The 24,014-nt window shown below is 49.8% G+C and overlaps 2 protein-coding genes across 3 annotated transcripts in view; one reads left to right on the top strand and one right to left on the bottom strand.

Annotated features, from left to right (window-relative positions):
- Positions 1–13,761, top strand: part of LOC125426443 (Fanconi anemia group M protein-like) — a 34,270-nt gene extending 20,509 nt beyond the window's left edge. The window contains exons 5-10 of the mRNA XM_048484702.1: positions 1,022–1,241; positions 3,438–3,544; positions 5,727–6,272; positions 9,474–9,825; positions 12,195–12,486; positions 13,546–13,761. Coding sequence (XP_048340659.1) covers positions 1,022–1,241; positions 3,438–3,544; positions 5,727–6,272; positions 9,474–9,825; positions 12,195–12,486; positions 13,546–13,660 — 1,632 coding nt within the window. The 3' untranslated portion in view covers positions 13,661–13,761. The remainder of the gene's footprint in view (positions 1–1,021; positions 1,242–3,437; positions 3,545–5,726; positions 6,273–9,473; positions 9,826–12,194; positions 12,487–13,545) is intronic.
- A 3,864-nt stretch (positions 13,762–17,625) lies between these two features.
- Positions 17,626–23,889, bottom strand: MIS18BP1 (MIS18 binding protein 1). Of its 2 annotated transcripts, none has more exons than XM_048486202.1 (4): positions 23,723–23,889; positions 20,530–20,608; positions 20,188–20,248; positions 17,626–18,173 (listed from the first exon to the last, which is right to left on the bottom strand). In XM_048486202.1, the coding sequence occupies exons 1-4, from the start codon at positions 23,740–23,742 to the stop codon at positions 18,076–18,078; spliced, it is 258 nt and encodes an 85-aa protein (XP_048342159.1). In that variant the 5' UTR covers positions 23,743–23,889; the 3' UTR covers positions 17,626–18,075. The 2 variants fall into 2 exon arrangements, with proteins under 2 accessions (XP_048342159.1, XP_048342160.1); XM_048486203.1 differs by having other exon boundaries at positions 17,626–18,170.
- Between the last annotated feature and the right edge of the window lie 125 nt (positions 23,890–24,014).

Raw genomic sequence — 24,014 nt, 5'->3', positions numbered from 1 at the left:
CTACCCCTCGTTAAACTAATGAAATCATCACATTAATTAAACTCTCCCCAATATATGTCCAGATCCAGGAGCAGCAGTGGCGTAGGAGGTTAAGAGCTCGTGTATCTAATCTGGAGGAAGCGGGTTTGATTCCCCACTCTGCCGCCTGAGCTGTGGAGGCTTCTCTGGGGAATTCAGATTAGCCTGGGCACTCCCACACACGCCAGCTGGGTGACCTTGGGCTAGTCACAGCTTCTCGGAGCTCTCTCAGCCCCACCCACCTCACAGGGTGTTTGTTGTGAGGGGGGAAGGGCAAGGAGATTGTCAGCCCCTTTGAGTCTCCTACAGGAGAGAAAGGTGGGATATAAATCCAAACTCTTCTTCTTCTTCTTCTTCATCCTTGGAAGAGGAGGTCCTTACAGGGTTTCAGGACCTCCCAAGTTCAGAACATTAATTAAACCATAGCAACAGCTGTTAGAACAGTTACAGAAATTGAAAGGAATGCTATTCCGATTAACTCGTTTTGCCATTTTTGTTACCTTGATAGAATAAGCGAAACAGACAAGACATTTTTGATTCTAAAAACCATGCAAAATGGCTACCGTTATATCAACGTAATAATGTAATAAATTAAAACACGCTTTCTTTACACCTTGCTTTGTGGAGTGCTTTGTGGGTTTCAGACCAACATGGCTGGAGGCCCTTCTGCCGTCTCGAGGAGGGCGGGCCTTGTAGAAGAAGAAGAAGAGTTTGGATTTATATCCCCCCTTTCTCTCCTGCAGGAAACTCAAAGGGGCTGACAATCTCCTTGCCCTTCCCCCCGAACCCCGAACCCCCTGTGAGGTAGATGGGGCTGAGAGAGCTCCGAGAACCTGTGACTAGCCCAAGGTCACCCAGCTGGCGTGTGTGGGAGTGCACAGGCTAATCTGAATTCCCCAGATAAGCCTCCACAGCTCAGGTGGCAGAGCTGGGAATTAAACCCGGTTCCTCCAGATTAGATACACGAGCTCTTAACCTCCTACGTCACTGCTGCTCTTTGCAGTGGTACCAGAAGTGCATCTGGTACCGCTGCAGAACAGCAGTCTTCATTTCTTCTATGCAGAGTGCAGCCCAGCAGTTCATAGACGAGGAGGCAGAAGTTTCTGATGACGAAGCCGTGGAGCTTTCTTCCGATGAGACGGCGAACTCGGAGAATGAATTGATGAGTTCCTCCCTCCATCAGTTTCTGAATGATGAGACACAGATCATGCAAGGCTTAAACGGTACGTGTGGGGAAACCCTCCGTGTTTTCTGGTAAAGGGTCATTATCCGAGGACCTTATTTGGCAGCTTTGGACGGATCGGATACAATGCGATTCTGGGCTGCGTCCATAGGAGTATAGCGTCTAGGTGAAGGGATGTAATTGTACCTCTCCAGTCTGCATTGGTCAGACCTCACCTGGAATATTGTGTACAGTTCTGGGCACCGCAATTCAAGAAGAATATTGACCAGCTGGAATGGGTCCAGAGGAGGGCGACCAAAATGGTAAAAGGCCTGGAGTTCACGCCCTACGAGGAGAGACTTAGGGAGCTGGGGATGTTTCGTTTGGTGAAGAGAACGTTAAGAGGTGACATGATAGCTATGTTTATCAGTGGTGGTGAACCTTTGGCACTCCAGATGTTATGGACTACAATTCCCATCAGCCCCTTCCAGCATGGCCAATTGGCTATGTTGGAAGGGGCTGATGGGAATTGTAGTCCATAACATCTGGAGTGCCAAAGGTTCGCCACCACGAGTTTAGATATTTGAAGGGATGTCATGTTGGTGAGGGAGCAAGCTTGTTTTCTGCTGCTCCGGAGACTAGGACCAGGAGTAACGGGGTCAAGGTGCAGGAAAAGAGATTCCACCTAAACATCAGGAAGAACTTCCTGACAGTCAGGGCTGTTCGACATTGAAATGCACTACCTCAGAGTGTGGTGGAGTGTCCTTTGGAGGCCTATTAAACAGAGGCTGGGTGGCCATCTGTCAGGAATAGAAGAATAGAATAGAATAGAATAGAATCTTTATTGGCCAAGTGTGATTGGACACACAAGGAATTTGTCTCCGGTGCATATGCTCTCAGTGTACATAAAGGAGTGCTTTGATTGTGTGTTGCTGCATGGCAGGGGGTTGGATTTGATGGCCCTTGGGGATCTCTTCCAACTCTATGATTCTATGATCACATCTCAGAAATTAAGCTGGTTTAGTCCTTCGTTAGCCCTCGGATGGGCGACCACCCAGGAACCCCCCTCCCGTTTTCCCAAAGAATGTGAGAAAGAGTTACTTCAGAGCCGAGGTGCACCAAAGTCAGCGACAGTTAGAGATAAAGCCACCTGTCTGGCCACCTACCCCCACGGAGTTATGGAAACATCCCATTTCCCACTGGAACAGAAGATGTCAGGGGTAAGCCTAGTTATCTATAAAGCATGTGAAGCCAGAGATTAAGGAAAGAATGTCCCCTTATAGCAGTAAGTAACATATAGCAGGCTTGAATGCATACATCTTGTAGCGATTACATTGAAGCAAGAATGCATCCCAATCAACTAGATGCAATCACTGCCCATATATTTTGTAGCAAGCACATGAAGCTAGGAATGCATCTCAATCAACTATAATCACTCTCTCACAATACTAGAACCAGGGGGCATTCATTGAAAATGCCGGGGGAAGAATTAGGACTAATCAAAGGAAACACTTCTTCACGCAACGTGTGACTGGTGTTTGGAATATGCTGCCACAGGAGGTGGTGATGGCCACTCACCTGGATAGCTTTAAAAGGGGCTTGGACAGATTTATGGAGGAGAAGTCAATCTATGGCTACCAATCTTGATCCTCTTTGATCTCAGATGGCAAATGCCTTAGCAGACCAGGTGCTCGGGAGCAGCAGCAGCAGAAGGCCATTGCTTTCACATCCTGCACGTGAGCTCCCAAAGGCACCTGATGGGCCACTGCGAGTAGCAGAGAGCTGGACTAGATGGACTCTGGTCTGATCCAGCCGGCTAGTTCTTATGTTCTTAACTAGGGCCATCCCTGCCGCCTGGCATTGTGTGTTTATGTGACCTGGGGAAAACGGGGCGAGGCCCTGTGCCATCTTCCCGGCTGGGCCAGGTGCTGCCGGCTTTGGTTTTGGGGCCTGGAAGCTGGCAGGGGGTTGGTCTGACTGTGTGAAAATGGAAGAGGTTGAGATGGGATCAGGAGGCTGCCAAAGGGCCTTTCTGTGGCACTCAGAGCGGCTCACCATGCCGATCATATCCATTTATGTGTGTGTGTGTGGGGGCGGGGGGTGTCTGTGTCTTTGCGCAGCCTCTTCTTGTGACAGGAATGGGCTTCGTAACAGGTGTGGATCTACACCCAGCAGGCTCTTCAGAGAGAGCACTGAACTCCTCTTGGGCACGATGCTGACAGTCTCCACTGAACCGCTTTTGTTCCTTTCTGTTCAGAGTCTGAGATGCAGGCCGTTTACCTGAAATCTGTGCGCAGCCCCGCCATCTGCAAGCAGCGCAAGACTCTGTGCAAGCCGTTCGACCCGGCAGCTGTTTTCTCACAGGTAGGGAATCAAATGAGGAAGGAGGGAGACAGAGCGGGACGCAGGATTTGTCTGGATTCACAAGTGCTGTGGAATAGCTTTTCCTCCCCCTCCCCCAGCCTTGTTGGGATGAGAATATTGAAATAGTTTCACTCGCTTGAACACAAGTTGCTTAAGTGGCCTCTATATGATAAGCTTAGACAAGAAATTCTGGGCCTAACTTGACTGAATGGACTGCAAAAGACAGTAAATGGAAATTGAACTATTTGCTGTTGGGTGAGGACCAAAGAATCCCCAGTAACGTAGCTGGGTTTTGTGTTTTAGTAAATGAATACAGGAGAGCAGGTGGATAAGAGACCATCGGTTCTTTTAGAGGAAGGTTAAAATAAGTTCTATGTTGTATGTTATATTTTAACTTTCTTACCACTTTGTTTGCAAATAGTCTGGAGTTTGGCCTTCTATGAATTATTGTAGTTCTGGTTGTTAACCGTAAATAAATAAAAATATCTCAACAAACATAACAAATAGTTTCACAACATCCCTTCGGAGGCTTCATTTGAGATGCTAGTCTGTTTCGCTGACCTCAGCCTCGTTGAGCCCAGTGGGGGTTTTTCCCCGCATTCTTCTGTCAGAGGACAAATTGAGGGGTGGGTTAGTTGTGGCTTTTTCACCCAGGGGAGCGGCGGGGGAGGATCTCTCGCTGGAGCCCCGGGAACACCTCCGGCCCCAAAAGCGCCTTTCAGGATTTCAGGGACGCCAGAAGCTTCCGTTGTAAAGTTCCATGAGCTTCTGGACTGTTTTCTGCTGTTCATTCCTTTCAATTAATAAAAAGGAAAAGTGCCAGAACCCTGAGGCTAAACCCAACTCTTGCTTCCCCCCACAAGAGGCAGCTACTTCCCACACCCCTGTGAGAGGCTAGAAAGTTTGTACCCCAAGAACAAAACAACGGTATCTTTGTAAGTGTGGTACAATCCCCCCTGTGGGGGTGCGGGACAATTAAAGTGAATCTCTAATGAGCAGGACTTCATTCTCCTGCTTCCCCTTTTAAGAGGGGGGCCCGCCTTTCCCCACATTGCTCAATTAGGTCCTTCCGCTCCTTGGAAGAAGAAGAAAAGTTTGGATTTATATCCCCCCCCTTTCTCTCCTGCAGGAGACTCAAAGGGGCTTACAATCTCCTTGCCCTTCCCCCCTCACAACAAACACCCTGTGAGGTAGAAGAAGAGGAAGAAAAGTTTGGATTTATATCCCCCCCTTTCTCTCCTGTAGGAGACTCAAAGGGGCTGACAATCTCCTTGCCCTTCTCCCCTCACAACAAACACCCTGTGAGGTAGGTGGGGCTGAGAGAGCTCCGAGAAGCTGTGACTAGCCCAAGGTCACCCAGCTGCCATGTGTGGGAGTGCACAGGCTTAATCTTGAATGCTCCTAGATAAGCTTCCACATTAGCTCAGGCGGTTGCAAATCAAACCCGGTTCCTCCAGATTAGATACACGAGCTCTTAACCTCCTATGCCACTGCTGCTCAGAGGAGAACCTACTGGTGATCCTTGGCCCGAAAACTATCCGGCTGGCCTCGACTAGGGCCAGGGCTGACTCTCTCCTGGCCCCTACCTGGTGGTAGGAGGGAGGAGAGGGAAAGGGAGGGGTGGCATGCAAGGGGAGGGAGGGAAGGGAGTAATGGGTGGCATGCAAAGGAGGGGGAGGGGCCCCGGCATCTGGACATGGCCCACCCACCCTAGCGGAGGGAGGGGAGGGATGACATGCAAGGGGAGGGGAGGGAGGGAGGGGTGGCATGCAAAGGAGGGGATCAGGACCCTGCGGGATTTGATCAGGACCTGCGCATGATATCAGGGCCCTGCGGGATTTGAGTGCTTTCCGTAGGGCTTGTGAGACACAGCTCTTCCACCGGGCCTTTCCTGGAGGCCAGCTGGGCTAACGTCCTTTTGATTGGCCACCCAGGGATTAAAAAGGGGTTTTAAGTCATCATCTTGTTTACTTTAAGGCTGCTTCTGTAATTGTATTGATGTTTTATACTATCTGGGATTTTATGGCTGTTTTAATTGGGGTTGTATGTTTCTGTATTGCCGCCCAGAGCCCTTCGGGGATGGGCAGGATAATTCTTTAAAATAAACAAACAAACAAACAAACAAACAAATAAATAAATAAGAGGAGTGCAAATAACAGCCCGAGTCCAACTGTCTTTCCAGGTTCCAGAGCAGGACGAGAGCTACTTGGTGGACAGCTTCTGTGTCCAAGAAGGCGAGGAGGAGGAGGAGGAGGAGGAGAGGCAGCCCAAAGGCAGCTCCAGCGAAGGAGAGGAAATTGGCCTCAACTTTGACCTGTTAGGAGAAGAGAGTTTTGTAGAGGGGAGGAAGCAGTATTGCACCCGGCGCAGGAGAAAGCAGAAAGAAGCCCGTGCGGAAGAGCCTCGGGGGGCGCCAGGGCGGCAAAGGAAGCCCTCCCGGATTCTGATTGTGGACGACTCTAGCGAAGAGGAAGGAAGCGCCCGTTCTGAAACACTGGTGGAAGCACTGCCCAACTCAAAACCTGGGGCTGGCGGCCGCTCAGTCTCGTCACGGTCTTTGGACAGCTCCCTGCAGCGCAGGAACTCCAGCCCAAAGAACCTGGAGGGCAGAACCCAGTTCCTGCTGGACCTGAAGGGTTCCCTGGCAGGAGAGCTGGACTTCCAACCTCCGAGCAAAGGCTCCAGCAAGACTGAACCCCTCGTTGGAGATCCCCAAAGTTCATTAAAGGTATTATTATTTAATTTTGTTCCATGTCACACCTGCCAGTTCTTTAGCTGTTTGTTGGCCTTTCGTTACAATTCAAGCCTCACCCCAGAAGCCTATGACGTTGTCATGCAGCATTCATGCGGATCCCAGCAGGGCTGCCTTCTGAATCTAACAGATTTTGTCAATTTGAAGATATTTCAAGTGTAGCCATCATGTTTTTGGGACGGCTCTCAGGGTGCTGATGACCACTGGGATGACCTCAGCTGGTTTGTTCCGTAGTCACTGAATCTCATAAGAATATAAGAACAAGCCAGCTGGATCAGACCAGAGTCCATCTAGTCCAGCTCTCTGCTACTCGCAGTGGCCCACCAGGTGCCTTTGGGAGCTCACGTGCAGGATGTGGTGCTAATGGCCTTCTTGCCGTTGCTGCTCTTTGAGCACCTGGTCTGCTAAGGCATTTGCAATCTGAGATCAAGGAGGATCAAGATAGGGAGCCATAGATCGACTTCTCCTCCATAAATCTGTCCAAGCCCCTTTTAAAGCTATCCAGGTTAGTGGCCATCACCACCTCCTGCGGCAGCATATTCCAAACACCAATCACACGTTGCGTGAAGAAGTGTTTCCTTTTATTAGTCCTAATAATCTCGATTTTCAAATCATGATACTTAGTGACCTTCTCATGTTCTCTTTAATCGACCCCATTTTTAAAAATCTTTTAAATCTTTTTAAAACTTTCTCTGCTGCAGCAGGCTCAGAGCAGTTTACGTCACGAAATAGACATCCTAAAATATAGAGTACGTAGTAACATGCATAATAAAATATGGTATACTCTAAAGCCTGCATACACGGGTGCATAATTAAATCATGATGGAACTTCTATATAGGATGGGTGGCACCTGGCTTGACAACATTACATGCGAAAGGGATTTGGGATTAGTAGACCACAAAAAGAACATGCATCAGCAGTGTGATGCAGCAGCCAAAAAGCCAAATGCAATTTTGGGCTGTATCAATATGAATATAGTCTCTTGATCGAGGGATGTAATTCTACATTGGTTAGACCTCGCCTGGAATATTGTGCACAGTTCTGGGCTTTGCAATTCAAGAAGGAAATTGACAAGCTGGAACGGGTCCAGAGGAGGGCAACCAAAATGGTCAAAGGTCTGGAGTCCGTCATGCCCTACGAGGAAAGATTTAGGCAGCTGGGGATGTTTGGTTTGGTGAAGAGAAGGTTAAGAGGAGACGTGGTAGCCATGTTTAGTGGGCACTGCGAGTAGCAGAGAGCTGGACTAGATGGACTCTGGTCTGATCCAGCTGGCTTGTTCTTATGTTCTTATATTTGAAGGGATGTCATGTTGGTGAGGGAGCAAGCTTGTTTTCTGCTGCTCCAGAGACCTGCACCAGGAGTCATGGGTTCAAGGGGAAGGAAAAGAGATTCCACCTAAACATCAGGAAAAACTTCCTGACAGTCAGGGCTGTTGGACAGCCTCGGAGTGTGGTGGAGTCTCCTTCTTCGGAGGCTTTTAAAGAGAGGCTGGATGGCCATCTGTCAGGAGTGCTTTGATTGTGTGTTCCTGCATGGCAGGGGGTTGGCCTGGATGGCCCTTGAGGTCTTTTCCAAGTCTATGATTCTTGATGTCTCAACCCTATCCTAAATGTTGCAAAACAACACACGGGGTGGGAAGGGAGGCTAGCAATGATTGAAACGTCAGCCCTCGCTGCCCTCATCTGTAGGCCTGGCGGAACAGCTGCATCTTACGGGCCCTGTGGAATTGAAATGAGTCCCACGGGACCCTCATGTCACTGGACTGAGCGTTCCATCAGGCTGGAGCCCGGGTCGGAAAAGCCCTGGCTGCAGTGGTGGGATCCAAAAATTTTAGTAACAGGTTCCCATGGTGGTGGGATTCAAACTGTGGCGTAGCGCCAATGGGGCTGGGCTGGGCACGACGGGGGCGTGGCCGGGCATTCCGGGGGCGGGGCATTCCTGGGCGGGGCTGTGGCAAGGATGCAGCCGCTGCGCCGGTCCTTGGGCGGGAAACGAATGCACGCAGGCGCAGGCTGCCACGCACGCCGGTGCACCTCCTGCTAGACTGCTTCAAGTTCTGCGCGCTACTGCTGAGAGGAGGGGCATAACTAAGGCCAAAATCACGTGGCAGAATCACCAATTAGTAACCCCCTCTCGGCACACACAAATAATTAGTAACCTACTCTCGGGAACCTGTGAGAACCGGCTGGATCCCACCTCTGCCTGGCTGTAGTTGAGGGCAGCTGGACACTTTTCGGGCTGGGGACTCCCGGCAGGTTCTTACCGGTAGAGCTCCAGACCCTCTGGGAGAGGCCGCCTCGCAGGTATGCTGGTCCCAGACCATCGGCACTAAAACCTGGAATCGTATTCGGTGCTCCACCTGGAGCCAGTGCAGCTGATAGAGCATAGGCCGAATGTGTGCCCTCCACGGGGCCTCCATCAAGACCCGAGGAGCCGCATTTTGAACCGAGTGGAGCCAGGCCTGCCCAGTTTCTACAGGCACCAGGTGGGTGCCATGGTGTATCCCTCAGAAATCTAGCCCTGCTTTATACCTGCAACAACTTATTAATTTCAATTGCAGATGGGTCATGACTAGAGCAAGGTGTAACTCTTTTCCGTCAGTACATCTTCAAGGTCGCTTCTCTGGTATTCCACAAAATGAGCGTTGCTGTCGATTTTGTCCGGATACAACTGATACACTTTCTCATATTCTGCTTCATTGTTCAAAATACAACAACATCAGAGCTGATTTGAGAACTGTATTACCAACAGGATTTATGCTCCTTTCCGATAAAATAAAAATGGCTAAGCTTCTAAATAACTCTAATGTTGAAATCTCTGAAGCTGTTGCTATATTTTTACTCTGTGTACTGCAAGTTGAGCAATAATGATCTTTTTATTGTATTTGAAATTCTTGGCACCGGTTTTATGCCTAATAAAGGTTTGGATTTGGATTTGGGTGCCGTGGTGGAGGTCCAGCAGTTGGGATTGGCTGATCTAGGCGTGCTCAGTGATTGGCCTTGCTGACACCTGGAGGCTTGGGGTTGGAGACTGGGATTTGGGCATCTACAGCAGGGAGTAGTGCTGTCGATTCCGCCCCCCAAAGCTGCCAAAACGGGGGACGTGTCAGCTGTATTTCCAGGCCTCACCTGGAGGTTGGCAACCTGGTTAGTGATTGTCTCCTGTGCTCTTTTCAGCTGGGAGTGTCTCCAGAGCCTCGGATGGCCCCCTTTCCCTCCTCTTCTGCACGGCCGCCCTGGGGCTCCCTGGGGAACCAAGCGCCCCTCTGCATCCTGGTGGACAGCCGAGAGATCTCCTCCGGGCCCAGCGTCATCTCCACCCTGAAGGCCGCTCACGGCGTCAAGGTCCAGGTGTGTCCGCTGGGCAGCTGCGATTACATCATCAGCAACCGGCTGGCGGTGGAGAGGATGAGCCAGGCAGAGCTGCTGAACGGGGCTCAGCGGAGCAAGGCGGCCCAGCGGGCGCAGCAGCTGAAGAGCACGTTCGACAGGATCTGTGTGCTGATTGAGAAGGAGAGAGCCAAAGCAGGTGGGTGTCTGGCCAGGTAGGTCTTCCCACGGCTGCCAGAGCCTCTGCTTCGCTGTCTTAGCAGGACGTGGGGGCTACAGGCAGCAGTGGGAGGAGGAGAGAAGGGCGGGGGGGGGGGCTGGCTGGCTTCGGTTTAGTCAGCCATTTGGTATCACCACACTGAGAGGAGAACTTGCTTTCACCTGTACAAACGAAACAATATTACCCTATACCAGTGATGGCAAACCTATGGCACGGGTGCCAGAGGTGGCACTCAGAACCCTCTCTGTGGGCACGCACAAACAGAGTTCATCATGTTGGGGGGGGAATTGCCCCCCCACACACACACACATCTAGGCTGGCCTGAGCCGCTGGGCTCGATTATTAGCATTAAACCTAAGACCTAGTTTTGGGGAAGTAGTGTAGGTAACCCTGTTAAGCACTGTTAAACTAAAGCGTGATCTTTTACCTGGGAGTAAGCTCGGTTGCTGGCAATGGGGCTTGCTTCTGAGTAAACCCTCCTAGGGTCGTGATTCACCCGTTGGAAGAGTTGCACGTTTGCTTCAAAGCAAAGCCACCGACTACCACCAAGCTTATTCCCGAGTAATGCACACTTTGGAGCAAACCGTTTTTTCTAAACGAAAACCTCAGCATTCAGGTTAAACTACCGTGTTGGCACTTTGCGATAAATGTGGGTTTGGGGTTGCAATTTGGGCACTCGGTCTCGAAAAGGTTCACCATCACTGCCCTACACCTTGGCTGCAAGACACACGAAGCTGCTTAAAAACCCCAAAATCACTGCATTGTAAGGCTGAACCAACTGGCTGTTGTGGGTTTTCCAGGCTGTGTGGCCGTGGTCTGATAGTTTTTGCTCCTAACATTTCAGCCGTATCTATGGCTGGCATTTTCAGAGGTGTCGTGGTAAGATGCCAGCCATAGATGAGGAGCAAAATGTTAGGAGCCAAAACTACCAGACCCCGGCCACACAGCCTGGAAAACCCACAGCAGCTGATGAAACTGCTGTTTATTGTCGAAGGCTTTCGTGGCCAGAATCACTGGGGCGTTGTGGGTTTTCTGGGCTGCATGGCCGTGTTCTAGTGGCATTTTCTTGTGACCTTTCACCTGCATCTGTGGCTGGCATCTTCAGAGGATCCTCTGAAGGTTAAGGGGGCGGGGGGGGGGGGGCATGATAGCCATGTTTAGATATTTGAAGAGATGCCATGTCCAAGAGGGAGCAAGCTTGTTTCCTGCTGCTCCAGAGACTAGAATACGGGGTAATGGATTCAAAGTGCAGAAAAAGAGATTCCACCTAAATGTTAAGAAAAACTTCCTGACTGTCAGGGCTGTTCGATAGTGGAATTCACTGCCTTGTAGAGTTTGAAGGTTTTTAAAGAGAGGCTGGATGGCCATCTGTCTGTAGTTCTCTGACTGTGTGTTCCTGCACAGGAGGGGGTTGGGCTGGATGGCTCTTGGGGTTTCTTCCAACTCTATGATTCTGTGTCTGATGAGTACCTCCACCAAACATTGGACCACATTTTATGTTATTGCCCAAAATATAACCCACAGAGGGAAGCTTTATTACTACCGATAATGGGAAATGTGCCTTCCAAAATATCAATCCCAAAATTGCTAAACAGTAATGATCCTTCTACACTTGGGAGAATAGCCAATTATTTGCTGCAAGTCATGTCCTTAAGAGGTATGTAAAATACGCAAGTATAAAATTATATTTAAATGTGAAATACTCTATACCTCTGGTACTCCTGGGTTATTATAGAAGGTGTATACAAAGAGCTCATTGTTATTTATTGCATTTTAATGGAAATTTAATTAATTTATAGCATTAATTAGTATATACCATTTATAGATCCTGGGGAAGGTTATACCTTTTTAGTAAATAGGCTGTGAATAACGAATGGCTAGAAATATCTTAATCCTGCCTTTTAAGTGTAGTTGTACTATATCTGTTCACAATTCCGTGTACAATGGAATGGTCAAAATTTTTTAATCTATGTTATATTTTTATAAATGAAGTGTGATCTTAGAATGTAAAACTACTCATAGACGGCATGTACAACTCTTTTAAATTTAATAACGGTCTATATTCACGCTTGTATACCTTATGGCAATAAAGGTCTATTGTGATTGTGAGTACCTCCACCAGTTGGTCTTGCCAAACTTTTCCATCTCGCATACCCGGACGACCACTCACCCTCTGACGGTGCCTAATGAGGAAAGCTTTCTTCTGTTGGTCACCACTGCAGCTGTGTTTTCTCAAATGGCAGCCTACGTGCTTTCATACCTCGGGCCTCCCAGGTGAATGCAAGGAAACTGAGTTTTCAGAGGCTTCCAGCGACTTCTTAGAGATGCCTGACTTTTGTGCCTTGCAGGAGAGGCGCAGAGAGGCACCCAGAGGACCAAGCACTACGACAGCCTCCTCTCGTCCTTCCTCCGCGGAGGGATCAGGGTGCTCTTCAGCTCCTCCCAGGAAGAGACGGCCGAGCTGCTGAAAGAGCTGGCGCTGGTGGAGCAGCGGAAGGGCGCGGCCATCGTGGTGCCCACAGAGGTCCAGGGGCCCGGCCAGGATGCCCTCCGCTTCTACCTGAGCATGCCTGGGGTCAGCTACGTGGCGGCATTAGCCTTGTGCCACGGCTTCTGCTCTGTGGAAGAGATGGCTAACAGGTATGGTCACGAGACGGCGGCTGTGGGCGGAGGTGGGAAGCCGGGGAACCAGAGTGGCCGTTGCAAGCCTGGAAAGACTCCCGTTCCCCTTCCACGGCATGTTGGTCAGTTACATAAGAACATAAGAACAAGGCAGCTGGATCAGACCAAAGTCCATCTAGTCCAGCTCTCTGCTATTCAGTGGCCCACCAGGTGCCTTTGGAAGCTCACGTGCAGGATGTGAAAGCAATGGCCTTCTGCGGCTGCTGCTGCTCCTGAGCACCTGGTCTGCTAAGGCATTTGCAATCTCAGATCAAGGAGGATCAAGGTTGGGAGCCATAGATCGACTTCTTCTCCATAAATCTGTCCAAGCCCCTTTTAAAGCTATCCAGGTTAGTGGCCATCACCACCTCCTGTGGCAGCATATTCCAAACACCAATCACACGTTGTGCGAAGAAGTGTTTCCTTTTATTAGTCCTAATTCTTCCCCCCAGCATTTTCAATGGATGCCCCCTGGTTCTAGTATTGTGAGAAAAAGAGAAAAATTTCTCCCTGTCAACATTTTCTACCCCATGCATAATTTTTATAGACGTCAATCCTATCCCCCCTCAGTCGTCTCCTCTCCAAACTAAAGAGTCCCAAACGCTGCAGCCTCTCCTCATAAGGAAGGTGCTCCAATCCTTCAATCATCCTCGTTGCCCTTCTCTGCACTTTTTCTATCTCTTCGATATCCTTTTTGAGATGTGGCGACCAGAACTGAACACAGGACTCCAAGTGCGGTCGCACCACTGCTTTATATAAGGGCATGACAATCCTTGCAGTTTTATGATCAACTCCTTTCCTAATGATCCCCAGCGTAGAGTTTGCTATAGAGGCTTGCATCTGCCTGAGCTAGAGGGGCTGAGCCTGAGGCTGATCATCTGCTGTCACAAAGGGATCCCTTTTCCTTGTTTTCCCTCTTGCTGTAGCCCAGGACTCTGGAGGAGAAAAGGTACTCATGTCCCGTCTGTAGATCCCTGGACCCCAATCCTGCCCTCGGCTGCAAAGGCTCACCGTGACTCCCCTTCTCCTCTCTTCTAGTTCTCCAAGCGAGCTGGCGGCTCGGGCCCAGGTCACCCGGCAGAAGGCTGAAGAGATCTACCGCTACCTCCGCTACAGCTTTGACAAGCAGATGTTGCCCGAGAGGGTCACGTGACCAGACGCTGCTCTCCGTTGGCAACCGTGCCAAACACATGCACTTTACTACCGTCACATGCCTATTTTGTAAGATATGTAAATAAAGTTCTTTAGACACTATTTTGGTCTCTAGTCCTGGATCCCCTTTTCCTCTCTAGGACCTGTCTGGAGAGAATGAACAGAGGCCAGTTCATCTAAGGTGGTTGTATTTGCTAACACTTATAAACCCAGTAGATGGATATTAGATGGTGCATTGGTTGAACAAGTCAAGTTCTGCAAATATTTAGGAATCGTTTTCCATCATAAAGCCTGTTGGTATAAACACAGAGACCTAGCCATGACAGCTTGTAGGGCTACTGTGGCGGGTGTGGAGAACTTTTTCTTTACAAAAGGCAATAGGTTTATCCCTGCCGCAGTTAGAGTCTTTAACATGAAAGCGATTCCTCAATTGCTCTATGGAATCCCCTTGTGGATTAATGCTTGGAGCCAAAAAGTTGAAAGGATTCAGTCAGCCTTCTTATACAAAATATTCGGAGTGCCACATTGCATTCCTTATGCTGCACTCTGTTTGGAAGCGGGACAACATCTTCTGGTTACGAAAGCTTGGCTGGCCACCCTTAAGTTCTGGGTTCGCCTGTGCTTTAATTCGGACACTGGTAGCCTTATCAATCATATCCTCCCCCAGCTCCATGGATCTAAGTGGTGGCGGGCAGTTGAAATTAAAATACTTTCCCTGGGATTCTCCTGGGACTCTTTACAAATGCTACCTCCTTCCGAACTCTTTTTTCAACTAAAAAGGCGACTCCTTGACCAGGAGCTACAAGTTCTACAAGGCCAAGCGCGAAGTAACTGTTCCCCCTTCTTTTTCAACATCAAATTCAAAACCAATCTGATGGCAGACTATCTGAGTATACTCCAAGAGCCCAAGCTTAGATGGATATACACAAGGGCTCGTTGTAATTCCTTCCCTTGTTCTGTACTCCAAGGGAGGTTTCTTAAAATTGACTCGCAAGAGCGGAAATGCCCCCACTGTTCCATAGTGGTGCAATCTATGGAACATATAATGTTTAATTGCCCCAAATACGAAGAAGCTAGGTCCAGGCTTTTGACTCTTCTTCCTGCTAAGTCTAAGGAATACTCTGTTGCTGGGAAGGTGGCATTCCTACTAAACAACTCTTCTTCTGTGATTTTAAATTCTGTAGCTAGGTTCCTTTTAGGAACTTTGGAATAATACCTGTGATGGTTTTATGTATGGAACATTTGCCTGGAAAATGCTGGTTGTTATATTGGTATTATGCCTAATAAAGGTTTTATGTATGTATGTACAGAGGCCAGTTTTTCCCAAACAGGAAGTGTCGGGTGGGAGAGGAGAGGAAGTCTGCAACTTTTTTGGCTAACCAGCGGAAGAGGCTTTCTCGGGAGGCGGAAGCAGACAGAGTGACCGTTCAAGCTCATCTCCCTCATCAGATTCTTGTGTGGAGAGCAGGCAAACTCTGTGAGTCACTTCGGAGCAGCAGTGGCGTAGGAGGTGAAGAGCTCGTGTATCTAATCTGGAGGAACTGGGTTTGATTCCCAGCTCTGCCGCCTGAGCTGTGGAGGCTTATCCGGGGAATTCAGATTAGCCTGTACGCTCCCACACACACCAGCTGGGTGACCTTGGGCTAGTCACAGCTTCTCGGAGCTCTCTCAGCCCCACCCACCTCACAGGGTGTTTGTTGTGAGGGGGGAAGGGCAAGGAGATCGTAAGCCCCTTTGAGTCTCCTGCAGGAGAGAAAGGAGAGATATAAATCCAAACTCTTCTTCTTCTACCTCACAGGGTGTTTGTTGTGAGGGGGGAAGGGCAAGGAGATTGTAAGCCCCTTTGAGTCTCCTGCAGGAGAGAAAGGGGGGATATAAGTCCAAACTCTCCTTCTTCTTCTACCTCACAGGGTGTTTGTTGTGAGGGGGGAAGGGCAAGGAGATTGTAAGCCCCATTTAGTCTCCTGCAGGAGAGAAAGCGGGGATATAAATCCAAACTCTTCTTCTTCGGTGCCCCCTGAGGAGAAAGGCAGGGTGGGACATTTGGCATACATCCGATGTTGAGTCTAGGCGACCGATCAGCCTGGCTGTTGCTTCACCTCTTTTGGCAGGTGGGGCTCCTTCAGTATTCAAGCGAGCATTGGATATTGCCCACGCAGGGCACGAAAGGGCTCTCGTTGGAACAGAACAGGGAGTGAGTTCAGGCTGAGCTTTCTCGCTAGTCCTCAGAGAAGACGCCCCGGCACCCCCCTTGCCCGGCTCACGGGCCCTCTAGCAGGAGAGAAGGGCCCTGGGGCAGGGCGGGGCCAGATCCCGCAGGCCTCCCAAGGCCCAGACTGGCCCCTTCTCTTGGACTCAGGTGAAACTGGGCTGGCAAAGGAGCAGGTTCAAGGTGGGCACACTATGCCAGCCAGCAAGCTGAACCATTGCTAGGAGAAAGAGGGAAAATAGTTCTCAGTAGGGTTGAGCACCGGTTATTTTTTATCAGTAAATGTCGAGTGTTTTTAACTCAGTTTTTTTTTGGTAAAGCCGAAATCCACTGGCTGCATTTGGCTGTTACTGAACATTTCCAGGTTTTAAAAAAATCACATAAATTTTTCGGCCCCCCACCCCCCACCCCCTGTGTCCCAAGTCCCGGAAGCCTTGGAAAGGATTGGGGAGGGAGGAAAGAACTGCACTTAAGGCTGGCCAGAGCGGCACGCAATGTCCTCTCCCTCTCCCACTCCGCTGGCTCTCAAGTCTACCTGGGTTTGGGAATCGGCACAGCAGAGCGTGTGTGTGGGGTGTGAGAGATTTTAAAAGAAGAAGAAGAGGAGGAGGAGGAGGAGGAGAAGGAGAAGAAGAAGAGGTGGTGTTTGGATTTATATCCCCCCTTTCTCTCCTGCAGGAGACTCAAAGGGGCTGACAATCTCCTTGCCCTTCCCCCCTCACAACAAACACCCTGTGAGGTGGGTGGGGCTGAGAGAGCTCCGAGAAGCTGTGACTAGCCCAAGGTCACCCAGCTGGCGTGTGTGGGAGTGCCCAGGCTAATCTGAATTCCCCAGATCAGCCTCCACAGCTCAGGCGGCAGAGCTGGGAATCAAACCCGGTTCCTCCAGATTAGATACACGAGCTCTTAACCTCCTACGCCACTGCTGTCCCCTTCATGCGATTTAACTCTTCCGGCCCTTGGTGTATTAGGCTTTTTTGGATACGCCTGGGTTTTTTTAATCCATAAATGAAAAACTTTGTGGGGGGGAGGGGTTCGTTGATTTGGTGTTACTGACTCACCGAGGCCACCCCTCAGAGACCCGTCAGGGATGGCAGAAACGATTGGGTCCGCCTGTGTGGCAAGTCAGGGTCGCTTGCCGGCAGTCCCAGAAGCAGTGAGAACACTTTTATTTCTTAATTCACTTCATTCATACCCCACTTTTCTCCCCACCGGAGACCCAAAGCGGCTTACATCGTTCTGCTTTCCTCCATTTTATCCTCACGACAGTCCTGTGAGGCGTGTGGCTGGCCCAGGGTCACCCAGAGAGCTCCCATGGCACGAGCAGGGATTGGAACTTAAGACCCACACAGCCAGCGGGGTGTCGTGGTTAAGAGCAGGTGCACTCCAATCTGGAGAACCGGATTTGATTCCTCCTGAGTGGCGGAGGCTGATCTGGTGACCCAGATGTGTTTCCGCGCTCCTACATTCCTGCTGGGTGACCTTGGGCTAGTTACAGTTCTCTCAGGACTCTCTCAGCCCCACCTGCCTCACAAGGTGTCTGTTGTGGGGAGAGGAAGGGAAAGGAGCTTGTAAGCCCCACTGGGTCTCCTTACAGGAGAGAAAGGCAGGGTATAAATCCAAACTCCTCCCCCTCTTCTTCTCCAAGTCCGACTTCACCTGCCACACTGTCCAAGCTCTCTGCCAGAGGCCGGAATATGTCCGTTTGCATCCCTGGGCTTTACCTCCCAAACACCAGCATCTATAATTGCATCTGGCACCAGCCAATCAAAATTTAATATAAAGACATACAACCATTGTTGATTTGTTTTTTAAAAAGTCTGTTGGTATTACAAACTGCTTGAGGAGGTTTATTGTACAACCATTTTTAAAATGTTATTTTGCTTAAAAAAAACACACAGCTGTCCCCTGTTGCTGCTTCTCTGTCCCCTCCTGGAGGGGAGCGGCCACATCAAAGGGGACAATAAACAGGGGTTCAGGGGACACAGTCAAACGCGCACACACACCCTCCCCTTATATTTGGTACCCTTTCATACCCAAAATTTGAACTGGGCTGCAACTGAAGACAACTCAAGACAAAGTTCAAGAAAGGAAGCCAGGCCCAGACTGCATAATTCATTGAAGAGAAGTGAAAAAAAACACCCTAAATTGCCTGACTAGGATCAGGAAGAAGAGTTCCAGGCACGAGAAGGCGCAGGAGGTCAGAGCTACGTGGAGAAATACAAGTCATCGTCCTCTTCTTCGTCAGACGGGACTCCTCTCTCAGCGGGGAAAAGCGGCCTCGCGTTCACCTGGGCTGGGGCTGCTGGAACAGAAGGAGAGCGGCTGGTTGGCTGGAAGGATTCGGCTGCGGCTGGGAAGCCCCTCCCCGCCTTCGGTCCTCCCTTCTTCAAGGACTTCACTGTAAGGGGGCAGCAGTGGCGTAGGAGGTTAAGAGTTCGTGTATCTAATCTGGAGGAACCGGGTTTGATTCCCAGCTCTGCCGCCTGAGCTGTGGAGGCTTCTCTGGGGAATTCAGGTTAGCCTGTGCTCTCCCATACACGCCCGCTGGGTGACCTTGGGCGAGTCACAGCTTCTCGGAGCTCTCACAGCCCCACCTGCCTCACAGGGTGTTTGTTGTGAGGGGGGAAGGGCAAGGAGATTGTCAGCCCCTTTGAGTCTCCTGCAGGAGAGAAAGGGGGGATAGAAATCCAAACTCTTCTTCTTCTTCTTAAGTCAGCTGTCAGGGAGAGACTTCTGAGTCCAGGGGGAGCCGGAGCCACGGCAGGTCAGCCTACGAAGGACTCCTGACCCCAACAAGGTAGAAATTTCTGCGGTCCTTTAGTGGACAGTTTGCGGGGCCGGCGAGAAATACAACTCTGGATTTTAGCAGCTGAAAACCTTCGTCAGAAACCTGAATTGTAATATGGTAAATTGGATTTATATTCCTCCTTTCTCTCCTGCAAGGAGACTCAAAGGGGCTTACAATCTCCTTTCCCTTCCTCTCCCCACAACAAACACCCTGCGAGGTAGGTGGGGCTGACAGAGCTCCGAAGAACTGTGACTAGCCCAGGGGTCTGCAACCTGTGGCTCTCCAGACGTTCAATTGGCCATGCTGGCAGGGGCTGATGGGATTTGTAGTCCATGCACATCTGGAGAGCCACAGGTGGCAGACTCCTGGTCAGGAGAAACGGGGGTGGAAGAACTCTGACTGCTGGAGATGGGGTTCTAGGGCCAGTTTGGGTAACTGGGAAAGAGGAGGACCAGGAAAAAGAATGGCTGAGTCACCCCAGTTGCTTCCCCGAAAATAAGACCTAGCATGATTTTTCAGGATTTTTGGAGGATGCTTGAAATATAGGCCCTACTCCAAAAAATAAGCCCTAGTTACAGATTCCCCGGCACAGCTGATCTGGTCACATGCGGGGCGTAAAATCATGGGGGAAAAAATAAGACATCCCCTGAAAATCAGACGTGACGCATCTTTTGGAGCAAAAATTATTATAAGACCCTGTCTTATTTTCAGGGAAACGCGGTATCTGAGAGAGGACGCGTGGGCTCTCCCAGCCTGAGATCCTGAAAATCTTGTTGGTCCCGCTGAACTTGAATCTGGCTGGCGCAGGGACATTTCAGACAAACACTTTCTGACTCATAAGAACATAAGAACGAGCCTGCTGGATCAGACCAGAGTCCATCTAGTCCAGCACTCTGCTACTCGCAGTGGCCCACCAGGTGCCTTTGGGAGCTCACGTGCATGAGGTGAAAGCAAGGGCCTTCTGCTGCTGCTGCTCCTGAGCACCTGGTCTGCTAAGGCATTTGCAATCTGAGATCAAGGAGGATCAAGATTGGTAGCCGCAGATCGACTTCTCCTCCATAAATCTGTCCAAGCCCTTTTTAAAGACTCATATGGGTTAGCCTGTTCTTAAACCTTTCTACATAATTTCAGTAAGAAACAGGCTGACCCTCTGCGTGATCCGCAAGGCCGGTGGTTCTCTGTGTGACCTGGCTAGACAACTGGTCACTGTATCTCAAGGTTGTGGATTTGGTGACCCACAGTGCTCTTCAACTGTGGCCATGATCCACACAGTAAATAATGGAAATCTTGGGCCTCACACAACTCTAGCAAAGGAGAGCGCCACCCACCCGAGGCCTCCTGGCCACCAAGAACGAAGCTTGGGGCAGGCCTGCCACCTTCAGGCACCGGCCATCATATGACTGTCCTGACATGGTCTCTTGAGCACCCCCCCCCCCAGCTGGAAGAGACCCACGCCCGCCCTCCCCAGCACACACACACCCAGAACAACAACAACGGCTGATCTGATGGGACAAAAACCCACATTCACCTTCATCAAAGGTAAAGATCTTCGCTCTTCGAGAGGTCGGCGTACTGAAGCTGGGCCCACCCTGGAGGGGAGAAAATGCTTCTTTCAGTCAGGGACTGCTCACGGAGGGTCCGCAATCCCCCCACAAGGACGAATGCCGAGACGACCACGGCACACCCCGGCGATCCTAAGGCCAGCCCCGGGGCAAAGCACTGTAGCCACACTTGCCAGGATGCCGGCAGGACACAGTGGGCAGGCCCTTGCCAGACGGGGGGCGCTTGGGCGTCCAATCCTGCGCCGGGACGGACTTGCAGAGCTAGAGGACCCGGGGAAAGTAAGCTGATGCACAAAAGGAGAACTTACCGACTTCCTTTTCACGTTGTTCCAGGTCTGCTGCTTGAGGTTCTTTTGCAGATGGAAGACGTGCTTGTCCTGGTCTTTCCTGTGGACACAGAAGAGCTCTCCTGGGTTGGGGAAGGTGGCCCCTGCCTGGTCAGCGGAGGGAGAGGCCCCGAGGCAGCAATGGAGGGATGGGAGAGCCACAGCAGAGCTCGACTCGTTCTCTTGCTTAGCACGGAGACTGGCCAAAGGGACACGACAGCGACAGACGCTCGTTCATCCTGCCTGCTGTGGCTAAGGGTCCTGGCAAGGGTCATTCCCAGCAACATCATAAGAAGAACATAAGAACAAGCCAGCTGGATCAGACCAGAGTCCATCTAGTCCAGCTCTCTGCTACTCACAGTGGCCCACCAGGTGCCTTTGGGAGCTCACAGGCAGGATGTGAAAGCAATGGCCTTCTGCTGCTGCTGCTCCTGAGCACCTGGTCTGCTAAGGCATTTGCAATCTGAGATCAAGGAGGATCAAGATTGGTAGCCATCGATCGACTTCTCCTTCTTACTTCACCGTAAGCCAGCTGCCAGGTGGAACACCCTTCCTCCAGCTGCAAGACGGAGTTGTTCCGCCGGGCTTTTGGAGTGTCCAGCCGCTGAAAGTGCCCTCCCCCACCCTTCCATTTTTATGGAATTAGGTTCCATTACCATCTGTTGGGCCCACCCTTTCTTTTCTCCTCTCGGGAGGGTTTAAGAGGGATTTTGCGGGCATTGTTATGTTATGTATTAATTGCTGCATTTTAATTTATATTATTTAGAGATTAACTTATATTTGATTTTTTATGTTTATCTGTATTTGAATTTTATGTTGTTCACCGCCCAGAGCCCTTCGGGGGTTGGGACCCTTTGATAAGGACAACGACCCCCTTTGGACTTGCTAATCGAATCTGTTGCCAGCACCCAAGGATCACCCAGCCGTTGGAAGATGTCACCCTGTTTTGCTATTGGACTGTTTGAAGTTTTACTCTCAGGATCCAGAAGCTCATTGGACTGTTCACATCCTTACTTTCAGGATCCAAGAATTCATTGGTTCATTTCAACTTGTCTCTGTCTAACACTCCCAAGGAACCACCTCAGGCAAGAAGGTGCTAGCTTTTCTTCTGGGATTTGATCTCATCAGCATGTGCAAAGGGACTGTTTTCTCCCTTTGGCGTTCTAGGATTTTTCTCTGTATTAGATGGAAGGAGACCGCCCCCTTCCTGGGTTTTGCACTGTGAGAGTCAGCTACCAGAGGAAGGTGTGGTAGGATCTAACAGCTTCTTGGAAAGCGTTTATTACCTATAGAACACCTCATGTACAAGTAAATGGCAAATTGGCACTGATGAAGGCACCGAAGAGCGCAATTTCGTGTGATGCGTTCCTGCCAGCAATGAATTGAAGACTGCAATATTTATGACTGAACTTTGTTATCAATTGCAAGAACTTGGATTTATATGAATTTGGATTTATATGAATGTGGATACACCTTTGAAAGGACTATTGAATGAAAAAAGAGAAAAAGTTTAGTTTAGATTATTGAATGAAAAAAGAGAAAAATAATTCGTGTGATGATACAACAGTGAATTATATTATTGTATGTTATGAGCATTGTTCCTTATTATACAAATAAGAAATACCACACTTAAATTGGCTGCCAGTGGGTTACGTGGTTTGTATGTTAATGCTTATTTAGACGTTACCTACATCTTTGTTAACTCCAAAAAACATACCAAAAAACACATTTTTGGTGAATAAACATAGTTAATGCCATTGCTTTCCCCGGCTATTCTTTACCCCCTAGCTATGAGCTAGGTACTCATTTACTGATCAAGGAATGGATGGATGGCTGAATTGACCGTAAGCCAGCTGCCAGAATATCTGACCCACGGGGGGCTCGAACTCCTGACCGTGTGAGTGGCAGTGCAAGCACTTAACCACTATGCCATTGTATAACAGATATGCCATTAAAGGTCTCATTTCATTTCACATAGTTAATGCTGAAAACAGTAACAAACAATAACACTAGGACCAGCTTCAGAGCCAGTGGACCAATGTCGCACCAGAAAGCTGTCCAAAGAGGTCTGTTTCTGACGCCTCTTTAAGATTTGTCTGAAATGGGGCAAGACATTGTCATTAAGACACGGCCTGCAACAGCTTTGTCCGGGTGATTTTCCCCGACAAACCCCTGCACCTTACTGCAAAATCGATGAAAACCGAGGCAAGTCAATGAAAACCGAGACAAATTTTTCACTGAAAAAAATCGATGAAAACCGAAACCGATGAAAACCGAAGGCAATGAAAACCGAGGTTCCACTGTATGTGAATTCTCAGCCAACTCAGCGAGAAAGAGGACGGGTGTCACACCGGGCGCGACACACTGATCACAGGCTGCAATAAACAAAGGTTCCCCAAAAGCGTGGAGTCTAACCGCAGACTACATTCACATTCATGCCAATTTGTGCACGTGTGGAATCTATTTGGATGGAATAAGTACATCAATTTGATGTTGAAATGACTCTCTAACTTCGTCACTTGCTCCGTCTACCTGCCTGTGTACGTGAGAAGGTTACCGCTGACCGGCAACAATTGGTCATTGTTTACGATTTTAAAAGAGTCTCTTAATTGAGGATATTGGGATGACAATTGAAGATCTCTAGCAGTACTGGCAAGGTATTGTCGAAGGCTTTCACGGCCGGAATCACTGGGGTGCTGTGTGGTTTCCGGGCTGTATCCTCTGAAGATGCCAGCCCCAGATGCAGGCGAAACGTCAGGAGAGAATGCTGCTAGAACACGGCCAGACAGCCCGGAAACCACACAGTACCCCAGTGCTGGCAAGATTTCCAGGGGATTCCTGGAAATCCGCCTGCTCCCAAGGGAAATCTGCAGAGATCTTGTGAAAAGTTATTGTTTGCTCAATTCCTCTCTGTAATAACAAGTTTGCTATTTTTGATAATACAGCAAGCTAGAGTTATTGTAATTAGATATGCTGTAAGTGAGGTATAAATTGGATGAGAGTTTGTAGGTATGAATGTGGTGTATGAATGAATAATACTTTGATGTAATATTTTTCATATTATTACATTTTTGCCCTTTGTTATGCCGAGGTTTGCTAAGCGGGGCGAATAACTGACGACAGCCTGCCACCGGAAGGGGGCCCTAAGAAAAGAATCGCCGGGGAGAGCACGCACCTGTCCAGGGACGCCAGCATGCCAGGGCTGATGTGATCGCACTGTGGGGTCTTTGCCAGAGGAAAGAGGGCGGAGGAGGGCGTGACGGGGCGGCAGTCTTTCAGCTGGAAGATGTCTTCCTCTTGCACCGAGCGGAACTGTGGCAACTGCAGATCACACCCTGGTTATTCACAGCGGGGCAACATTCTCTTCCCGCCTGCCAGAAACGAACCAAGACGCCCCACCCAACCCAGGGAGGTCTCTCCTTGGCTGTTCGCATCCCCCGGGCTCAGAGCTGGAAAGCTTTTCACAC

Source organism: Sphaerodactylus townsendi, linkage group LG02 (genome assembly GCF_021028975.2).
Source record: "Sphaerodactylus townsendi isolate TG3544 linkage group LG02, MPM_Stown_v2.3, whole genome shotgun sequence".
In the NCBI taxonomy this organism is placed as follows: domain Eukaryota; kingdom Metazoa; phylum Chordata; class Lepidosauria; order Squamata; family Sphaerodactylidae; genus Sphaerodactylus; species Sphaerodactylus townsendi.
The sequence above is the reverse complement of the archived record's forward strand: the minus strand, read 5'-3'. Positions and strand labels throughout refer to the sequence as shown.

Bases quoted from the DNA above. Each gene is read 5' to 3' on its own strand.
- MIS18BP1 (XM_048486202.1), bottom strand. From the start codon at position 23,742: ATGCTGGCGTCCCTGGACAG. The intron at 20,609-23,722 runs GTGCGTGCTCTC...CTGTGTCCACAG, and splicing joins ATGCTGGCGTCCCTGGACAG to GAAAGACCAGGACAAGCACG. The intron at 20,249-20,529 runs GTAAGTTCTCCT...TCTCCCCTCCAG, and splicing joins ACAACGTGAAAAGGAAGTCG to GGTGGGCCCAGCTTCAGTAC.